The sequence below is a fragment of the Sturnira hondurensis genome, unplaced genomic scaffold, assembly GCF_014824575.4.
Source record: "Sturnira hondurensis isolate 20B ecotype Veracruz unplaced genomic scaffold, ASM1482457v3 Scaffold0008640, whole genome shotgun sequence".
NCBI lineage: Eukaryota > Metazoa > Chordata > Mammalia > Chiroptera > Phyllostomidae > Sturnira > Sturnira hondurensis.
This window is the reverse complement of record NW_028081271.1, coordinates 4957399-4979769: the sequence shown is the minus strand read 5'-3', so window position 1 is coordinate 4979769 and position 22371 is coordinate 4957399. Positions and strand designations below refer to the sequence as shown.

General features: G+C 49.9%; 1 protein-coding gene across 3 annotated transcripts in view; it reads right to left on the bottom strand.

The window, feature by feature from the left end:
• STOX2 (storkhead box 2) overlaps positions 1 to 6220 on the bottom strand; it is a 184486-nt gene extending 178266 nt beyond the window's left edge. For all 3 annotated transcript variants that reach the window (XR_005067767.1, XM_037055145.1, XM_037055147.1), the window contains exons 1-2: positions 5888 to 6220; positions 5309 to 5747 (exon numbers count right to left, since the gene is read on the bottom strand). Coding sequence is in view for 2 of the 3 variants with exons in the window: in XM_037055145.1 (XP_036911040.1) it covers positions 5309 to 5672 (364 nt within the window). In the remaining variant the exon portion in view is untranslated. The remainder of the gene's footprint in view (positions 1 to 5308; positions 5748 to 5887) is intronic.
• Positions 6221 to 22371: the final 16151 nt, after the last annotated feature.

The window sequence follows — 22371 nt, the reverse complement described above, 5'->3', positions numbered from 1 at the left end:
CTCCCTGCCTGGGTCCAAATCCTAGCTTTATCGCTTCCTAACTAGGTGTCCTCAAAGAAATGCATATCTTTCTGTTCCTCAACATTTTCATTTGGGAAAATAATGATACCTACAGAGTATAGATGTCTTAACAATGAGTTAATAAAGATAAGGTCCTTAGAAAACAGCAAATGATCAATAAATTGTAGCTATGATCTCGTTCTCCCCACCACTCTGTTCTGTCATCTGCTGAAATGTCACAGCACTTATAACCACCTGAAATTCTTATTTCTTTGTTTAGTTTCTGAAATATCTCTTGTCCCACTAGGATGAACCCCCAAAAGAAACAAGGCCTCGCTCTGGTTGGTGAATCCATCAATATCTCCAATTCAGAAAGCTCTGTAACACTCATTAAGCAACACCAGCCATCTGTCTAGAAATAGCACTCAATTTCAAGGTGACCTCACTAAATCAACTTTTGGAGGAGTGCAAAATATTTTGGAGTATACACTTTTTTTTAAGTTTTTTTTTTTGTAGATTTTATTTATTTATCTTTAGAGGGGAAGGGAAGGAGAGAGAGAGAGAAATATCAATGTATCATTGCCTCTTGTGGTCCCCTGCTGGGAGCTGGCCTGCAACCCAGGCATGTGCCCTGACTGGAAATCGAACTGCAATCCTCTGGTTCACAGGCCCGTGCTCAATCCACTGAGCTACACCAGCCAGGGCTGGAGTACACACTTTTTTAAAAAATAATTCTTTCTTAAAATTTACTACTTGGAGAAACCACTTTAAGAGAACAGCTCCTTTTGAGAAAACTTATAAAGATACTGAAATGGGATATTAGAATAAAATCTCAGTGCTCACGTGTTCTAAGCCATTTTATCATGTACAATATCAGATTTGATTTATAGTCTAAGAAGTGTGTTTAGTCCTGACTATTTAAACATCACAGGACAAACTAGGAAAGTGTAAAGAGCCACCAGAGGGGTCAGAGACACTGTCCCCTGCTCCCTGAGACCCAAGTGGGGGGACCTGTGGAGGCTGACTACAGCTCTGACTAAGGCTGATGGGCCCTAAAGCCCCAGGAGCCTCAGGACAGAGGGGCACCGGGGCTCACACAAAAGCCTATGGGATCAGCCAGGCTACGGTGCTCTCTCTCTTGGTGATGAGAATGCGCCCATGCGCCCGTGGTCATAGAGAACACATGTTCCAACCTGGCACTCACATCTCTCCCTACAACTGTGTCTACACCTCTCCTGGTCCCACCCATCACCCTCCCTGGCCCCAGATTCTCCTCGTACAGAAGGTCAAATCACGTCAGCCCTCTCCCTGATGAAGAGCCACCAGTGGCACCCTGACCAGTGTTGCTCAGTTTGTCCGGCATTGTCCTATAAAGCAAAAAGTTGTCAGTTGGATTCCGGGCCAGGGTCCATGCCTGGGTCGTGGGTTCGGACCCCATTCATGGCGTGTTCTAAAGGTACCCCATCACATGGATGTTTCTCTCCCTCTCTTTCTCCCTCCTGTCCTCTCTCTCTAAAAATAAATACATAAATAAAATCTGTAAAAGTCCCTAATGGCTTCTAACTCTTCACACCAGCCCTAGGCCCCCTTTCCATGGTCATATCACACAAGGCTCTCCCCCACACCCAAACCAGCCACCTCCCGAACATGTCACGACTCCCCAACCCCGTGATTTGGCTCATGCTCTAGCCAGGCGGGAAAGCTCTCTTGCTCTGGATGAACCCCTTGTACCCCACACCCTGCATCTGCACAAGGCCAAGCTCAAAGCCTTATTGCTGGGGAAACTCTCAACCAGCTCACATGACAGACAAAACTCTTGCTCACTGTCCTCAAAGCACTTACCACACTCTTAGTTCTTGTCAGCATCCCCCCCAAAAGACCGCATGCCTCATCTTCTCCAGAACCCCAGCCGTGACTCACAGGAGACTAGCACTAACTAGTCGGCCCTGGATAAACACGTGTGGGGTTTAACATACTGTGATTTGCTTGAAAATCACATACAGCACAACTCAATTTGCTTGAAAATCACATACAGCACAATCTCATACAGCACAACTTTAGAACATTAGGGGTTTCCTGGGCATACATATCCCCTTTGCTGGTCCTGGAAATCAAAAGTCTGAAGTTTTTTTCTACATGCCTAGGGCAGGTTATTGCCAAGTAGTTGATTTGGACATTCCAAGTGAAAATGACATCCAGTAATGGCCGCCTCCTGTTCAAACCCCCACCTGAAATTTTACAGTGGGTTAGAACTGCCTTCTGTTGGAATCCCAGGCATGGAAATGCTTGCCACTTCAACTCAGACGTTTGCAGTCACAACCAGCTCACCATGGGTCCTGCGGTGGGCGGTGGGCTTGCCCCCACTGCACAGCAGCAAGCCAGAGCAGGGCGCCTGCGCAAACCGAGCTACGGCTCTCGCTCCGCTCCGAGGTGCTGGCGCGCACCTCTCTCGGGGAACAGAACTCAAAGCCATTCCCCTCCTTCCCTACTGCGAGGATCTGACAGAACAATTTCGTGCCCACTCTCTGAGAGACTGACTGGAAAACAATCAGATTGTGTAAATAATAATAATCTAATAATAATCTGCCTTAAGAATAATAACATGAGGACTGGAGACTGATGACTTTCATTCAAGTTCAACAAGTAGGAATGCAACGGCTTCAGTCATGCTCATCTGGTGTCTGGTTTGCTGGCTGCTCCAACTCAGGAAATAATTAGCCAAAATCACAAAGCAACATCAAAGTCCTTGATCGTAATGTAGACGGTACAGTTTGGGGCAATCAGTTGAAACATATGCTGCAAGAAATGTATTACAAATAATAAATTATCAAAGACAGTGGTTCCTCCTTGTGAATATAAACTGGTCAGATTCGAGGGTATTCCTATATCATGTCAGTCATTCTTTTCAGAGTAGAGTTATGGGCCAGGCTCCTTCTGCGGGCGCCCTTGGGGTTTGTTGGGGTTTTGTGGGGTTTTTTTGTTTTTTGCTTCTTTTTTTTCATATGAACTTGTCAACACCTGCACTGTGGCTGAAAAGAAAAGTCTGTGAGTCAGTCATTGGTGACTCCGAGACTTTGGAATGTCAAAGCTCGGTGAAAAATCTTGCAGCAACAATAACAACAACAAAAAAATTAGGCAACCTGTGCAGCAGACACGGCGGATTTCCTTAGAGAATTTTTACAGTAGACAAACTCTCAAACAATTCAGTCCTACCATCATTACTGAAGCAAAAATCTAGTAGCACTCCCGCATCCTCAAGACAGCTCAAAAGAAAGTGACCGCTGGGACCTACTTAACGGCTCCCTTTTAGGAGGCAGCCCTTGGCTTCCCAGCCTGGTGCTGAGTGCAGGGCGGGAGGGGAAATGTAGCCGCCACGCCCACCAGCTGCTGGTGTCCTGGACTCCACTAGGCTCTCGCTCTCGACCCAGATCTGGGCAGCAATCAATCAACTACAGCATCTTGGAACCCTGAGGACCAAAATATTTTTCTTTGGTCGTCACATACAGATCAGCAATGCCTACGAGCTCACCAATTCTGCTAAGATGAAAGCGAACATGAGCAACTGAAGTATGTACAAACCACATATTGCTATGATGTCTCAGACTTCAAAATGGTGGAAAAGGACTGGCCATGTGCTGATAAACTTTGGAGCTGGAGAAAGGGTCCATGGGGCTTCAATATATTGTTGGATTACAGTGTTTTTGTATGTGTTTGAAATTTGCCAAAACAGAACATGAAAAATAAATGTGACATCAGGTTTAAAAGAAAATTATTGTGCCCTGGCTGGTGTAGCTCAGTGGACTGAGCGTGGGCTTCGAACCAGAGTGTCACTGGTTCAATTCCCAGTCGGGGCACATGCCTAGGTTGCAGGCCAAGTCCCCACTTGGGGGCAGGAAAGAGGCAGCCACACATTGATGTTTCTCTCCTTCCCTTCCTCTCTCTCTAAATATAAGTAAAAATAAAATCTTTTTTAAAAGAAAGAAAGAAAACTATTACAATGCAATTTGTAGCGCACACACACCCAGGACCACCTGTTGACTCGCTTCCTCAAGAGTGGGGGGTCTTTCTCAGAGACCCCCTTCCCCAAGGTGGCTTAATTACAAGGACACCATTGAGGTTTTGCTTAAGTCGCGAAAGGAGAAACATAAGGCATCTTTTGAAATTCAGCACAGGTCACAAAACAAGACAGGAGCCTCCCCAGTTTTTTGTCAGTTCAATTCGTGGGAAGCTTTGTGAAGGTTTCCGCTGGGCAGAAACGGACAAAACACAACAAAACGTTTAAAATGCTATAAATTTGCCGTCTGCCTAGAGGAAGACACACGAGCAAATGAAAGCCAGTCCTTCAGAGCAGGGGCGACGAAAAGGGCGGCCCTACAGTCTCTTAGCTTTAGAACTTTTGACCTCCTCCCAAAATGCCATGAAAGCATTTCTAAACCTTGGGACTAAAAAGAATGCTTTCTTTCTTGAAATCGTTTCATAAAACACTCTTTCTGTGTATGCGTTTAGCCACCGCGCCCCAAGTACAAAACTAAGAAGTACGTTGTAAAAGAAATGCGCACGGGATTAAGAAAAATGTGTAAAGCAGTCAGGCACCAGGTGCGCGGCGGAACACCCCCTCTCGGGCCCTCTCCCCAGGTGCCCTGTTTTCTCTTCCGTTGAGAATCGGACTTTCCTGCCCTCTTCCTGTCCCCACTTCCTTCAACACTCAAATGACCGCAGAAAGGTGTCCTGGAGGCAGGATACCGAGAACGAAATCAACAGCTCTGCCTCGCACAGAAATACCGGCGCTTAAAAGGCAACCCGCCCGGGCGCAGCCAGACGCATCCCCGGAAGGAAAGGATGTCCCCGGGCCCGCCGCCGCCTCCCGCGGTAGAACCCGCAGCCACCTGATGCTACCTGAATCCTCTCTCTCTGTCTCGGCGTCTCTCCGGATCGCACACACTCTCCCGGCCCGATCTCCGCGGAAAAGGTTACCCCGGAGCGGCCGCGGACCCGCCGCGCCTCGCGCGCCGCCGCCTACCTGGCCAGCCCCCGGCACCGCCCCGCCGCCGGGGAGGCTCCGCGGACCGGCCGGGAGGCGTGTGGGGAAAGGTGCAATCCCCGGTTACAGCAGCCGGGCTGTCCCCCAATCCCGCGCTCGCAGAGGACCGCCGGCCCCTCCCACGGCCGGGCTCGGGGCAGGAGGGGGGCGCGCTGCGCCCAGGGGAGCGGCCCGGGCTGCCGCGGCCCGGGGCCCAGGGCCCGGGGCCCGGGGCCCGCGGCGCGCTCGGGGCGGGGTGGGGCGGGTCCCCGCGGCCGCCGGACTCACCGAGGCAGCGGATGTGGAAGCCCGAGGGCGGCCGCAGCGCCCGGCGCGTCCAGCCCTCGCGCAGCGCCTCCAGATGCTCCTCTTTGCCCTGGATCAGCAGGACCTGCTCGTCGATCCAGCCCAGGAAGAAGGTCTCGGCCACCGCGGCCGTGACCTTCTTGTTCCAGAAGTGCTGCATGTTCTCGGCTTTGAAGTCGGCGAAGATCTCGTAGCCGATGTGGTGCCGGGAGAGCTGCCGGGGCTGCGCCGGAGGCGCGGGCAGGGCGGCTCCGGATCTCTCCCCCGCGGGACCCTCGGCCGGGCCCAGGACGATGGCCAAAGAGTGGGGCGCGATTTGCAGAAACTTCTCCATCTTCCGAGGCATCGGCGCCCGCCGCGAGACCCTGCTCACGGCAGCCGCCGCCTCCCGCTGCTCCTGGGGACAGCCGCGGGCACGTCCCTACGCGACAAACCTTGAGCGTTAGTGCCCCCCAGTCCGGGACGGACCGCGCCCCCCACCCTGCGCCCCGGCCGCCCGGGATGCCCCGCGCAGCTCCCCGGCTCAGCCCGCTCCGCCCGAGGGAGGGCCGGCGCGCCTACCTGCAGTTCCCGGCCACCCTCCGGGCACCGCTCATTTTCCTGCAACGGCACCCTCGCCTCCCTCGGCGCCCGGCGGCCCGGGCAGGGGGCGGAGACGCGGGAGGAGGCGGGCCGTTCGCGCCGAGTCCCGGGAACCCTCTTAGCTGGAATCGCCCAAGGAATCCCCTCAGTCCGAAGTGAGAGGTGGTGGAGGTGGCACGTCTGGCCGGCGCGGGAAGAGGGGTGCGTTTAGGTGGTGGGGCTCCAGGGAGACCGCGAGGCCCCAGGGGACGCGCGAAGACACTTGAAAGACCAGGATTCCGGAGCTGTGCGTGTCGCTCCTCCCCACGCTCCACCCCCGCTGGAACAAGTGGATTCGCTGACTGGTTGATGTGCCCTTGGAAGTGGCTTTTTAAAAAACTTAGTCAAGCAGGAAAAATGGCCATCGGTTCCTAATCCTAAACTCTGTGGTCCTCTCCCCTCGCATCTCCATCAGGTGCTGCGGACCGACTGCAGAAGAAACCCAGCAATTCCCAGTGTTACCTACACAACTCCCAGCTGGCAAGGGGAAGCGGCAATTTGCCAGGAAAGATACGATTGTGCTTTAAAAAAGAAAACTTTATTAAGCTTGTTTCTGTACAAACGGTCTGTTTTGCTTATTTCTCACTGAGAAGGGCTCTGTGGGCAAACCTTGGAGATATTGTGGGGTGCAGTTCCAGAGCACCTTAATACAGTATTGCAATACAGCAGGTCACACAAACTTGTTCAGTTTCCCATCAGCTATAAAGGTGATGTGTACCCTATGCTGTAGTCTATTAAATGTGTAGCATCATATCCCAAAAAATGTACATACCTTAATTTAAAAATATTTTCTTCTTCCTAAAAAATGCTGACCCTCCTCTGAGCCTTTAGTGAGCCCTCCAATCGCGGTGCTGATGGAGGAGGCTCTTGCCTCAGGGTTACTGGCTGCTGACTGACCGGGCTGTAGTTACTGAAGGCTGGGGTGGCGATTTCTCGGAATAAGACAAGGATGACGTTTGCCACCTCTGCTGACCCTTTCACAGACGATTTCTCTGCGGCAGGCCATGCTATGGGACAGTTTTTTTACCCAGTAGAACTTCTCTCAAGACTGGAGTCAAGCCTCTTAAACCCTGCTTCTGCTTTATCAACTGAGTTCAGGTCATATTTTAAATCCTTCACTGTCATCTCATCCGTCTCCGCGGCACCTTCAGCAGGAATTGATTCCGTCTCGGGAAACCACTTTCTTGGCTCGTCCACAAGACGTGACTCCTCTCGGCTGAACCGTGATCCGGAGACGGCTGCAATTCAGTGACATCTGGGGGCTGCAGCTCCCACTGCGGTCCCCTCGCCGTGTCCACACCCGCGGTGGCTCCCTCCACTGAAGGCCCGAGCCCCTCAAAGTCATCCGCGAGGCCTGCGACCCACTTTTCCCAAAGTCCTCTGCTCCTGAATCACCAATGTTCTTAGCAGCATCTCGAGTGATGAATCCCTTCCAGAAGGTTTTTTAGGTCCTTTGCCTGCACCCATCAGAGCGATCACCATGTGTGGCATCGATAGCCCTACAAACTATATTTCTTAAACAATGAAACTTGGAAGTGAAGGCAGCGCCTGGGTCCGTGGGCTGAGGAGTGGATGTTGCCTTAGCAGTAGTTGTTACAGTGTGAATGAGCAGGAATGTTTCGAAAGGTGTCTTTTTCCGGAGCAGTAGGCCTCCACAGTGGGTTTAAAATAGTCAGTAAACCACGCTGGGTTTGTTTTTCCTTCAGGGAGCGCAGGCAGAGCAGATTTAGCATGATTCCTAAGGGCCCCGGGGTCTTCAGGATGCTGGGCAGGCACCGGCTTCAGATCACAGCCACCGGGTGCCTCGGCCCCTAACGGGAATCCGCCTGCCCTTTCAAGGCTTGAAGCTGGGCATTGGCTTCTCCTCTCTAGCTGGGAGAGTCCTCAGTGGCCTCTTCGCCCCATGTAAGTCTGCCCCGTTGAAAATCTATTGTTTGCGGTAACCCCCTTCAGTGATTAGCCAGACCTTCTGGAGAACTGGCTGCAGCTTCTCCCTCAGCGCCTGCTGCTCCTCACACTGTGATGTTATGGCGACGACTCTGTCTGTCAACCTCATGAACCCGCCTCTGCCAGTCTCAGACTTTCCTTCTGCAGCTTCCTTACCTCTCCATCTTCCCAGGACCGAAGAGCGTTGGGGCCTGACTCTGGATTAGACTTTGGCTTAAGGGGATGTTGTGCGGCTGGTTGGACGTCTATCCAAACCACTAAAACTCTCTCCGTGTCAGCAACAAGGCTGCTTTGCTTTCTGATCATCCCTGTGTTCACTGGAGTAGCACTTTTAATTTCAAAATCATTTCCTTTGTATTAACAACTTGGCTCACTGTTTGGCTCATTCTGGGGGCACAGGAGGCCTAGCTTTTGGCTTGTGTTGGCTTTGGACATGCCTTCCTCACTAAGCTTAAGTGAGAAACATGCAACTCTTCGAGTGAACATCCGGAGGCCACAGTAGGGTTACCAATGGGCCTAATTTCCATACGATGCCCCAGGGAACAGGCAGAGGAGAGGGGAGAGATGGGGAATGGCCTGTTGGTGGAGCAGTGAGAAAACACACACTGAAGTTCACTGTCTTATGCGGGTCAGGATCCAGGCACAGCGCAACAGGGTGCTCCTGGCTCACGGTCTCTCATGAAGTTGCCATCTCACTGGAGCTGCAATCTCATCGGAAGGCTCAGCTGCGCATGGCAAACTCACAGGCGTGGTTGCTGGCAGGACTCAGTTTCTGAGGGTTGCTGGACTGAGTCCTTTTCCCTCACTCTCCGGAGACCCACACTAGTCCTAGCGATGTGAACCTCTTTACAGGGGGGTTCACAGCGTGCCACATGGCTCCCCTTGGATCACCCAGGTCAGGGATCACAGTCTAACCTTGGAAGTGATGTCCTAAGCCCTCTGCTGCATTCGCTTGCTAGGAGTGAGCCACTAAAGTCAAACCCCCCTCAAAGGGAGAGGAGTACACAAAAGTAGGAAGACAAAGGCATCGGGGTCATTCGAGGTCATCTTAGAGGCAATCTACAACATGTATAATGAATCATGGAAATGTTCCACTGTTAAGATGTTCGCAATCAACTATAAAATTAAAAGAACAGCCCTGACTGGTGTAGCTCAGTGGATTGAGCGCGGGCCTGCGAACAAAAAGATCGAGGTTCGATTCCCAGTGAGAGCACATGCCTGGGTTGCAGGCCAGTTCCCAGCAGGGGATGTATGAGAGGCAACCATACATTGATATTTCTCTCCCTCTCTCCTTCCCTTCCCCTGTGAAGAAAAATAAATAAAATCTTTTAAAAATTAAATTAAATTAAATTAAAAGAGCAACTTTTAAATGAATGCACTCACATACAGATAGCAAGTTCTTCATACATGCACACAAATATAAGAAAAAGGATTGCACTGATGAGCAGGAAGGTCCAACTTAGCATCTGTATAATGAGAACTCAACGGACTTAAGATGAGGAGCTACTTTATTGAGTCTCCTTTTTTAAGATTTTATTTATTTTTAGAGAGAGGGAGAAGGAGAGTGAGAGAAATGTGGTTGCCTCTCACGCCCTCTGTGGGGATCAGGCCTGCAACCCAGGCGTGGGCTCTGACTGGGAGTTGAATTGGTGACCCTTTGGCTTTCCGGCTGGCACTGAATCCACTGAGCTACCCAAGCCAGTGCTACCTTATCGAGTCTTATCCCTATTATCAGCTGCATTATCAACCTCATTGATACCATCATTTCCATTTCATGACCATCCACTAAATGCCAGGCAGTGTGCTAAGAACTTTTTGTATGATGTTTTTTCAGAAGATAAATGTAACAGCAATAGTGTTTTTGAGATATGTAAGCCAACATGTTTTCATTTTCAATAATCTTCAGTCCCCAGTTGCCCCACCGCACCCTCCATCCACAGGCTCGATTGTTTCTACTCCATGTCAGTTCATCAGAATTTGCCCATGAACGTGGCTTTCTTTGATTCTGCAATTTCTACCTCCTCCCCGCTCCCCATTCCCGGTCTGCCCCCTTCTAGCCCACCTGCTGCGGCTGTGGGGAGCTAGCACAGAAATGGATTCCTTCCAACGCTGTTGTGAAGACTAAGTGAAAACCAGTCAGGGAATAATAAAAAGAGAGAGGGAAGGCAATAGCCAAGTAAACAGTCATAGCTTAACTTCAGCACGAGATGAACGCTTTGAAAGTGTCAAGAGGCGCAGAGACGGAGCGAAGCAGGGAGCCCCTGCAGTGGACTGGGTGCTGCGGGTGTCCCCTCGCAGGAGACAGGCATCCACCCCCAACCCAAAGAAGAAGGAGCCCAGCTTGCCCAGACTTCCACGGCCACGCCGTCGATGTCACGGCAAATACTGTGCTGTGCATAATGTCCCCCTCAGGAAGGACCTTGTGTGTGTTGTCACAAAGGAAGGGGCACGCAGTGCTGGGCAAGGAACTGCTGTTTCCTTCCCTGGGTTCAGCGCCCAAGGCCTTTAGAGTGACCCAAGGAGTGGAAAGATTTCCTGGTCGTTTTCCGAGGACAGGCAACTCAACAGTTATCAAATGCCTCCTTCTTGCAAAACTGAGTATCGAGGGACACCCATTATTCTGATTTTCCCAGTGAGAAAAAATGAAGTTCACAGGTGTTAAGTGATTCTCCCAAAGTCAAAACCAATGGCTGATAAACCCAGGATTTGAATCTAAGGCCTGGGCCACCAGCCCCCGGGCTCCCCTGCACACACTGCAGCCCCCCTGGGAATAAGAGAACCTCCGGAGGAGCCGGCGCTCCATTCAGAAGAAGTGCTCGCACCAATCGACAGGGCACCTCCTGGAAAAACCTCGAAAGGCTGCTTGACTCTCATCACCTGAGAGACCCTCAACCCAACTCAAACGCCCCAGGGGGAACACTTGCTTCAGTCATCTCAATACCAAAGTTCAAGGTTGAGTAGGGTTTTATGCGAACCATAGTGTGTTGTGAGTGGAATTCTTTGCCGGCATTGGCATTCCTCCCCGCTGCTTGCACTCAACAGCTTGCCCTTCTTCTGGGGAAGGAGGTTTGCCGAACTTGCTCTTGTCCAACTGTGTCAACTGTTGGTTGTCCTCAGGGACAGAACAGAAGTTCAGTCAGTCATCTCTCAGGGGGCTCCGTTCCAGCCTCGGGGCCTTCAGCCTGGAATCCCTGTTCATGGCAGACAGTGCTGCCTAAAGGCAGCTGCCACCAGAATGTTCCACCAGAATGCCTGTGTTTCTATTATATGAACTTGCCATTCCCTCAAGTGGTACGGTCTCTCTTCACCCCCTAGACTAAGGCCCTGGAATTGCTTTGACCAATAGAACAGAGTCAAAGTGATGTCGGGCTATTCTGGGCATACACTGTACTGGCCTCGTAGTTCTCACTCCTGCTTCTCAGAAGCCAGCCCCCATGTGACAAGTCCAATTACCTTGAGATTGCCATGTTGGGAGGAAGCTCAATCCAGCCATAGGGGAGGGTGTGCAGGCAGACAGACAGCAGGGCTGCCTGACTCCCGGTGTTCTTGCTATCCCAGCCCAGGCACCAGACACCAACTGGAGGAAACTTCCTAGCCCCGTAGGCACCACGTACAGAACAACCAAGGACTGTGGCTGATATGTCCAGTCAGTCTGTCCCAGACACTTCTGGGCATTCATATCACCCCAGCTGAAGCTCCCAACTTTGTGTGGCAGAGGTGAGCCATTCCTGCTGTGCCCTGCCTGAGTCCCTGACCCACAGAACTGTGACCATAATCAGTGGGAGCCATTTCTCGTCACCAAGTTTTGAGGTAATTGGTTTCAAAGCAATAGATAATTGGACCACTGTTGCTCTTGCAATATGTGCATGCTTCTTGTGAAAGTCTAGTGCATAAGACTCCAAGCAGGAAACAATACTTCAATGACATCCTGATTGTGGCATCTATAGAAAGTCAACTTTTATAAAGAAAAAAGGAAGTCCTGCTGTTATTTTTTTAAAGCATGGGCTTTTTTTTTTTTTTAAGATTTTAGCCATTTATCTTTAGAAGGGAAGGGAAGGAGAGAGGGAGAGAAATATCAATGTATGGTTGCCTCTTGTGAGTCCCCTGCTAGGAACTGGCATGCAACCCAGGCATGTGCCCTGACTGTGAATTGAACCACGATCCTCTGGTTCGCAGGCCCATGCTCAATCCACTGAGCTACACCAGCCAGGGCCTGCTGTTATTTTTATATCACAAGCCTCATAGGTGGATTTGGACCCAGAAGTCCACAATTCAAAGACCCCATCGACTCACGTGTCAGAAACAACCCGCACGGTGGAACCTTGCTGCAACAGGAGACCGGGATTTTCACAGCACGCCTATAACCCTGGGGTCACCCCATGCTCTAACTCAGGGCCTCGTACAGGACTCTTTTGGGGTGACCCACCTCCACCCTTCACTGCGTCCCACACATGTGCAGAAGCAGTGATTTTGTCTGACGCCTGTGACCGCAGGCTTCCCTGCCAGCTGGAAGGCATGGCATGATCATCGCCACCCTGAACTGTGCATCTATCATTGCTTGTCCCAGATGAGTAACAAAAATACACCGCCAGGCCCCTCCACTCCTCTTGAACAGCCAGCGACCCTCGGGTCATCGTAGCCATACACGGGTGAACCCCTTCCTTGAGACCACTGGCCACCTACTGTGGCTGAGAATTAGCTTGATGTTGAAAAGGCTGGAAAAGCACATCACAGAGGTGCGTCACTTCTCCCCATGTCCTGCCAACAGGCTCAGCTGAGTCCAGGCCCACCTGGTCTTGCTCCCAGGGAGCGTGTCTTGACGGTGCTCCAGGATCCTATACTCGGTTTTCCCCAAAGAATTAATCTCCCCAGGGCAGAGTTGAATATCACCACCATAATTTAGAGACTTCTGTGGAGCCTAAAAATGAACTCTAACTTGTTCTGGAGACGCTTCTGAATAGCGCCCCTGCTGGGAGTCGCCCAGCCGTGCCCCCACCCTGACCCGGACTCTGGCCTTCCCGGGCCGTGGGGCCATGGCCGCTCAGTTACGCTGGAAGAAGTTCATCCCAGTCCAAACCTAATTTCCAAAAAACAATGTGCAAAATACATATATTTTTTTACCTTATGTTTTTGTCAGTGGCTCGTTCATGTTCAATTCCTGGAGCTGTGCGTGGAACCAATGAAGAACAGAAACCCATCTAGAGCAACAGTTTTTCCCATGGAAATATTTCACTCTTTTCTTGCCCATTATTGTAAACCCAACTCAACACACCCCGAATTTCATGCTAAAGCTCATTTCTACTTGAACAAAAATTCCACCAACTCCACCAAACCCTTGCCTTTTTCCATGAAATGTTTTACGATACGGGATGCCCGTATCATTTGCATGCACGTCTCAGGCTTTAACTGAACGATTGGAAGTTAATACATCTTGCTCCTGTTCCTTAGCAACCATTTATCAGACAACTATTGTATACTGGGCAGCGGCTGAGTACTGGACATAGAGAAATAAGTGTGACGTAGTCCTTACTTGGGGGAAGCTTGTGGTTTATAAGAAGAGACAGACCCATGAGGCCCCCAGAAGGAACTCATGCCATGATTGAAGCAGGCAGCGCCCAACAGGAGGTCAGAATGGGCAGGGGAATCAAAGGAAGGAGGGTCTCAGTACGGGGCACGTTGGAATGGGGTGAGACCTCATACAGCGGGTAACGTGGAGCTAACAACCGGAAGACGGGTACTTACGGTGTGAAGTTGATGTTGTGAACACAGCCCTTTCTAACCTAAGGGATGTGGCGCATCAGTGAGTATCTGTCCCTGGGAAGGGTGTCAAAGAAAATGCTTATTAACAATAGAGTATCAGCGAGGGATTGATTCCTTTCATTTATTTTCCATTAGGGGAGATTCATCATTCCTCCGATAAGTTTGTCGTCATTCCTTTGCCCACTACGCTTTCTTAGACGAAAGAAAAGGGGCAGAGTTACAACCATCCAGCCAGGATCTGTGCGTTTCACGAACACTCCCACGGGGTCGGTGTCCCTCACGTAAATGGCATCCCCGCAAGAGGGCTCTGGTGAGGGAGAAGCACAAAAACTCCTGCTCTGACACGTACTATACCGTCCTGCGTTGCACACGTATGTAGACGAACATACTTAACATCCTGCTGCTCTTGCTTGTGAAACGATAATAGCCGTTATTAATAACAAAGCAACAAGACAAAACAAGCACTATTTATATCTGTTTTCTCCCACTCACTGGGATGGAATCCGTTCATTATCTATTGATTTTTTAAAAAATTGAATTGTCAAGTTCTGCCCTGGATTGCGCCTCCTCCAAATGAGGAAGTGGATGCTCAGTGTCTGAGACCCCCAGCGGTGGAAATTATAACCTGCTAGGACCCTGCCATCTTGCCCGAAGCGAGGGCTCTCCAGTGCACAGGCCTCCCACCACGAGGTCCTTGCAGGTGGCAGGCCTCCGAGGGAAGGGGAAGGCAAGCTGGCTAAAAATAGACAATTTTAGGGAAACGCTCTGGTTGATCAGATAACTACTATCAGAAACATGCAGGCTTTAAAAGGCAGAAACACCGTCATTCACGAGAGAAAACTTAGTGATCTATTTCATGTTGTGTTTGTGAAAGGCACAACTTCGAAACATCTGTATCGGGCATTCAATTATAAATAGAATTAGATTCTCGGGCTGTTTTCCACTTAATGACTTTAGGAATATGACTAACCAAGGAGTGTAGAAGAATGTTATGTATAGTTAGCTATACTTGATGATTCAAGACAGAGTAATTAGCTTCTAAACATTTGTTTGTTTCAGATGAAAAATATAGATGTCCTCTTTTTGAAAAAAAATGTGGCAGTTGAATGCTTCCTATGAACATGTGATTTCTCTGTTGACACACTGTCGTCCCCCTAAGCCCTTGAACTCCACCCTAGGGCTGTGTGGTCTGTTTTGTAAATCACCAACCCCTCTAAGTCTATCCTAGTCAATTTCAAGGGTAAAATTAAAAACAATTGAAATTACGTTGAAAATAAAATAAGCTTCCTTGACCATAACTGGGGCGTGATTCAGCATCTACACCCAATTGTCCAGTATCTCCACCATCATTACAACATGGTGACGCTGGGGGAGGGATCACAGCTGATGGGAAGCAATGCTATGGATCTGAAGACACTCAGACGAGCCCCAGCGCTGTATTCCCCACCAGGGAAACGCTCCCCTGTTTTATCCTGCATCCCTTAAGAGGTAAATGCTCTTTCATAAATCTTTGCTAGGTGGCCCGAGGATCTAAGTGATTACCACCTGGATTTGATGAGTCACACTCTGTACATTAAAACACCGCCCCAGGCAACATCTGTGCTCAGATCTGCCCTTTTGTGGCTAGAGACACCATTTGGGGAGGCTCAGATCCCCAGGCGCTTATCCGACCTGCCAGCCCCTCTGCTTTCAGGGATCATCCTCCCCGGAGGCTGCTTCTGTGCCCAGAGGAGACCCAGGGAATCTGCAAATGCTCGAGCTGTCCCCGAACCTCTGGGTAAGCTGCCTGCACTACCTAATGGACTTCATTTCTGCTCCATCCTCTCCTCTCCTGCTGTCCACCCGAGAGCCCAGCTGCCAGCAGGCCCTCTTGCCCACTTGCTCCCAGTGAGAGCTGGCCAATGGCATAAACTGGCAAGACATAGAGGCCAAGAGGAGAGAGAGACGGGGGTACTTACAGCCTCAGCTCTTCCTGGTCAGGTCCTGGGATGGGCAGTAGTGTGTTCCTCGACTCAAGGCCATGGTTCCTCTGCAGGCCCTTCGCTACGATGGCCAGTCTTGCTGGCTGGGCACCCTCCCCTGACTTTGCTCCTAGAGGTCTAGGACAGTTGTAATGGAGCCCCTGCCACTGCCAGCACGGGTTGGGGTGGGGGGGCTTCGCTGTCCCTGGGTGAGTCTCTGAACTCTGCCCACTCCTTTGTAAATAGCGCCTTCATAAAACCATCTCCAATCACCACCTGCTTTCGCCCAAGATCCAAGCAATTAGTAGGCATTACCATTGGTGAGTGGGCTTGGGAAGAACTGATAAAGAGTCTGACATTTTGTTTTATCCTGCTCTGTACTTGTTTTTAGATTTTAAAATGAGTAGGTGTTACTTTGGTATTTAAATACACACACCACTCCAAAAAAAAGGAAAACTAAGCTAAAAGTAGATATATAATATTGTTCATAATATAGTACTTGATGAAGTAGGAACGTGTCTGCAGGTGGGTCCATGAGAAGATGAACCCGACTCTCACAGTGTTGGAGAACAGTGTACCTGTACTGCCCCTGTATGATCTACTTATCCACCTGCCCACTCACCCGCCCACAGGTGCAGGGCAATTCACAGCTGTTGGCTCCTGTTTTCCCAAGTGCAGCACAAGACCAGGAACACAGAAGCCAGGTAGAGGAATTTGGACATGGTTCTGGAGGAAATTAATAAGTAAATGTCTTGTCAACTGGGGCCGGATGTTCTGTGACTACAAACGCTCTTCAGGGAAAGCGTGTCCGCAACATAAGTCACGAGGCAGACAATTGCAGACACATGTCCTTATAAAATGAACTGGTTCTGGGGAGACCTCCTCTAAATTCAGAACAAATAGAAAAGGGCAAGAAGGCCACTCCAGACAGGGACCACCACAGCCAAACAGAATGGTCAGGCAGTTCCACATTAGAGTTGTAAAGCCCCTAAGCCAATATTTCTCCTGCTGGAAAGAGCAACAGTGAGTCACTGCTGGTGTTCAGAGTTAGCAGAACATTCGTCTACGGGGTATCGCCCTTGGAGGAAAGAACAGGTTACTCCAACTCCACCAACTTCTCAGACATACTCTACATTTTTATGGTCATCTTGGTACTGACATTGATACAGGGTGCAGCCAAGGGGGTGCCCAGGAAAGATTTGGAATGGTGTCCAGAACTCAAAGTGTACAGGAATATTGGAGGAAATATTAAGATATCCTCACCCCCAACCCCAAGGTGTCAGTTGGGGGAAGGGACGAATGGAGCAGGGCCATTGAGAGCTGTTTTGCATAGCAACAGTTTTGCAGCTAACCTCTGGAATGGTCATTTAACATATCTATAACCTTTAACTGGTTTCATAGATATGTTAAAGAGCTGTGGCCAAGTTTTGGGCCAGGGAGAAGTGAGTGGCTGCGAACCAGGCTAGAATTGAGAATTGGGAGCTGCTTCTCTGAGAGAGGGCCTGCTAGAGAGCCATGTGGCTTTAGCAGAGTGAGGACCCCCTCTTGGCCAGATGAGGGGGAGAGCCACGCTATTTAGAAAGATGTAGACCCCTGTAGCCATTAGGAGGGAGAGCCATGCAGTTTCAGCAGAGTCCAGACCCCCTCTTGGCCAGGTGGAAGAGAAAACCACGCAACTTTGCCAGAATGGAGATCCCTGCGGCCAGGTGAAGAAGAAAGACGCGGCTTTGGTAGAAGAGGCCCACAGGGCTTTGGCGTGCTCCCTTTGGCTGAATAGCCTGGAAAGCAGGAGAGACTTTGACTAGAACTTGGTACAAAGAACTCTTGCCAGTGGAAGGTGCCGCATGACTTTGGATTAATTGGAGATCCTGCTTAGACAGACGACACAGCTCACGTGCCAGCGACCTGAAAACGGACGTGTGCTCTTTTCCTGATTTACGGTACCCGGAGTTGGGACAGTGGGAGAAGGGAGCGCTGTGTGTGTGTGTGTAGGTGTATACCCTTAAAGACTTTAATATTTCAAGGAAGGCATTAGGCCTGAATAGCATTAAATAAACATTTTGTTTCCTTTTCACAAATCTCTGGCATTGAGAGATGTGTTTCCAATTGGCGGCGGACAGAAGGACCTTAAGATTTTAGTGTATCGTCCTTGGGAGGGGTCCCTATTTTCTGCAGCAGTTTTTGGCATCCCTCGGTGGGCCAAGTATTTCCCCCCCCCCTCGGACCCTTTGTTCGGTAACAACATTGCTGACCATGACATAGGTGTACCCTATGGGATCATTATAATAATGAGAAATGACATAGAACTTACAGCGATCCATTTTTTTCACCTTACCACCCAGTCTTTGTATCATTTACGACACAGAGAAGATGGGTCCCTGAAACAGCTCTTTGTAACGTGCTTCCCGTCCGACACACATGCAGAACAACGCTTACCCCCATGAGTCAGTCTACAGAAGCACAGATCTCCATGATGGGGGTCCTCGGTGGTCCCTCACCTCTCCTGGGGTAGGAAACTCTCACCAGCATCTCCCCCCGTGTGAAATTTTTCACTTCAAGCCCATGAGTGTGTGTTCTCCTTCTGTTCACATCACCCGGGCACCTTTCCAACACAAGGCAGCTGGTCAGCTCTCACAGACTTATTTGAAGTCCATGAGACGGCGATTTTGCATAGAAACCCAAGAGAACAAGCGGTGGTGAACTGTCAACAGCCTCACCTTGGGCAGACCTAGCTGGCCTGCTCAAGGATTCTAAAGCCATCAGATTGCTTTATTGTTGCTTTTGCTTTGTCTAATGCTTTAAACAAAGGCGTGGGAATAAGTCAACTTTCAGGCCTCAGGTTTCAACTGAAAGCTTAACTGGAAGCTATTATAATTCTGGCCCCACTTAATGGGATTTGAAAATCCACTTAGCAAATGCACATAAGCGTCAGTGCCCTGCACTCCTGTCCTGTGCTGGGCTGGTGGGGCCTGGCTGGCTGCACCCCCGCAGCACTCTGAGGGACCCGTGACCTTGACTTGACCTGGTGCTGCCTTCTGGTTCCCCAAACCCTAGAAATTCTTCTCAGGAATTCCTTCATTCTCACTAATAGTTGTGTATTTTCTCCAATTTCCATTTTTCCCTTTTATTTTGCTTACTAAGTTCATTTTTTCCTCAGTGAAATTACGTTCTTCCCAACTTTCATGAGGGCATTTTAAGTGTGACTCAAAAAAAAAGAGTAAAAAAGGCATAAACTGATCAGATCAAAGAGTAGAAATATTGGGTGAGAATCAAGGTGGTTCTTTTTCACATGTCCCAGCCACAGTAAACACACACACACACACACACACATTCCACAAACGCTAGAGTGCAAAGCACTTCATTTTACATTTAATGCAGATTCACTCCCTATTCCAGGAATAAGAATCAGGTCTAATCAGAGGAGCAAGAATGAAATATTCTCTGTGCCTTTGTAGCTGGAAATTTTTTTTTCTGGAAACCTCTTCCTTCAGAGACTGGAAAAGACCTGGTCGGGCTGTGCACAGAGTTTCGGCTTATTTTGAACTAATCGTTTCCTTTGCTGTTGGTTAAAGCCCGGCCCTGCAGTGCGGCCCACCCCGCCCGCCCGCCTTCATGGCTATGCCCTGGGGCTCCCTCCCTCTTACCAGCTTGTACCCTCCTTTCTCGATGCTGCTACAGCACGGAGTTCAATGAAGTCTTTGTTTGGGAAAAAAAAGTCAGCTCCACAAATACCCCCCTGGGCTACCTTCCAACATGGNTGGTCGGGCTGTGCACAGAGTTTCGGCTTATTTTGAACTAATCATTTCCTTTGCTGTTGGTTAAAGCCCAGCCCTGCAGTGCGGCCCACCTCGCCCGCCCACCCTCATGGCTATGCCCTGGGGCTCCCTCCCTCTTACCAGCTTGTACCCTCCTTTCTCGATGCTGCTACAGCACGGAGTTCAATGAAGTCTTTGTTTGGGAAAAAAAAGTCAGCTCCACAAATACCCCCCTGGGCTACCTTCCAACATGGTTAAGCCTCTGCCTCAGCTGCACTGCAGCCCGCCGTTCCCCTCAGGCTCAGGTATCTGCCAAACACTCCCACTGGCCTCTCCCCTCCTGGAAAACAAACCGCAAAACAAAACAACCACAAACCCTCCCGCACTTTAGTCCATGTGCGTGGAAACCTTACGACATTAAATCTTTGCACATTTGTGGTTTCTGGCGCTTCATTCCTCAACTACTACTGCATGTCCACAAGTGGCAGGGCCTGAACTTAGTCCCGAGACTCTAACAATATTTCAAACGCAACTTCCATCACTGTGAAGGCAGGGGTTCAGTGGGAGAGACAAATAAATGATCAGGGAATTACAGCCCCAAGTGAACAGGTAACCCTAGGAATAAGCCCTGGGGAGGTGGGGGCGGGGCCTGGAGGCTGGGGGCGGGGCTGAGGGGCACCCACCCCAGTGGGAAAGATGGGGGGAAAGACTGCAAACTCACAGTTATTAACAACCACACCTAAAACAAAACCAAACCAAGAGGACAGCTAGATCAGGAGTGGAACCATAGAAATGAAAATCACATGGAGGGTTGGCAACAGGGGAGTGGGAGGAGGAGAAGGGGGGAGAAGGTACAGAAAATAAGTAGCATAGACGGTAGGTAGGAAATAGGGGGGAGGGCAAGAATAGTAGGGGAAATACAGAATCTAAAGAACTTGAGACACGTGGTCATAAACTAAAGGGGGGTATGGTGGGGGAGGGGGTGTGCAGGGTGGAGGGTAATGAAGGGGGGAAGTAGAATGACTGTAATGGCATACTCAATAAAATATATATATATAAAAAAAGAAAGTGGAAACAGTCAAGTGGCTGGAACAGCAACAGCAGGTCAGTGTCCCTCAAGGTCCTAGCGCCCAAGGGAGAGGGCAGAAAACCCAGGCGGCCCCGTGGAGTGCTGTGGCTCTTCCTACAAGCTGACAGCCAAATTAATTCTCCAGCTTTTCCTGTTCAAAAGTTCAAAAGAAGCCTAAAGTCAGCAGAAGAAAAGCAACTCCTCATCTTCTGAGCTTGAACTCCTTGGAAACACTCTTCCTTCAGGAGGGGCCTGCCCTTTGCGGTCTCCCTCCCCTGTTATTTCCCCATTTCTCTGACACCAGGTGGAACAGCACTGGAAATAATAGGCATTATGTGAGACACGCCGGAACGCTCAGAAGTGCGATCAAAGTGTCAGGTATGAATCATCACCGTTAATAACAGGATGTACCGTAAGTGGGAAGAACAGAGCCTGAGATCCCAGGAATCTTGGGTCTGGCCCCCCTTCCCAGCCTCTGTGACCTGGAGTCCCTTCTGACCTCCTCAATGCATCTTGTCATTTCTCCCACCTTGCAGTCTGTGTTCTTAGAGGAACCTTTGGCCCTGACTACACACACACACACACACACACACACACACACACACAGATTAGATGATGCAAATGTGGGGAAATGTTTTTAAAATTTATTTTGAAATATTTTATTTATTTATTTTTAAAGAGCGGGGAAGGGAGGAAGAAAGAGAGGGAGAGAAACATCAATGTGTGGTTGCTTCTCGCATACCTTCTATTGGGAACCTGGCCCGCAACCCAGGCATGTGCCCTGACTGGGAATCGAACCAGTGATCCTTTGGTCTGCAGGCCAGTGCTCAACCCACTGAGCCTCATCAGCCTGGGCTGTTTTTAAAATTTTAAGATAGATGGTATCCGGGTGAGAAATATACTATTATTTTAATTTTCCTGAATATTTGAAACTTTCATGATAAAAAATTAGAAAACAGAATTCCTGCCCTCCAGCTAGTCTTCCGTGCATGGTCTGTGACTTCCCCTCCCTTCTGGGCACCTGGCCAAGGCCTGTGCAATCCCATGCTGCCTCCTTCCCCAGTGTCAGCGTTTGCTCAGAAACGCATAGTTCCCCATCGTCACATCCCCTTAGCTTTTGGTATATTTACGCTAGCTTCTTATCCACAACTGCGACAAAAAGGTTTTACATCTTCTTTAATGGGTTTCAGAATGAAATCCTGAAGGAAGACGGATGGAGACATTAGGGGATGTCTTCCCCGAGCCCCATTAAGCATGTCATAGAGGCCACGCCCACCCAGCACAGCATCACTCCCGGGCGCACGCCTCAGCTGGGCTCCTTTTACAACTGGCTGCTGGTCTGGGGCCCCTGACCTCCCAGATCACCGACCGCTCATCCGCGAAACAGGCCACTGTACCCACTCGGGCACTGGCCGAACTCGGCCGGGCTGCATGTCAGGCACGTGGACTCCGGGCCCTACCCCCTGGGGTAGACACATGGTAGACATTAAGAGGAACACTGGACAGATTGACCTGGAGAACCCCCTGGGACTGAAACATGTCCTAAGTTCATGACAAACAGCGTTGGCTGTGTCACCAGAGGACAGCGTCTCTCCCGTGCCTCTCTGCCTTCTTCCCCACCCACTCGGCCTCCTCCCCAGTCCGTCACTCACAGCCTAAGCAGGGCCCACCACCCCTAGACTTGAAAGCCAGAGAGCTCAAAAGGTAGTGGAGGTGAGGCAGATATTCTAAAATACAGGGGAAAAATGTGGTCATCTTTTAAAACAAAATCAATCCTAACTTTCTCATAATGTTACATTTAATAAGCTAAACTGACTTAACTACAGTTCAAGATGTGTTTTGTGTGGTTCAGAACTCTCTTTCTATGCATTTTTTAGGAGAGCTTTGTAAAAGCAGATTTGGGTCTAAAAATATAAATACTTTCCTCTAGGA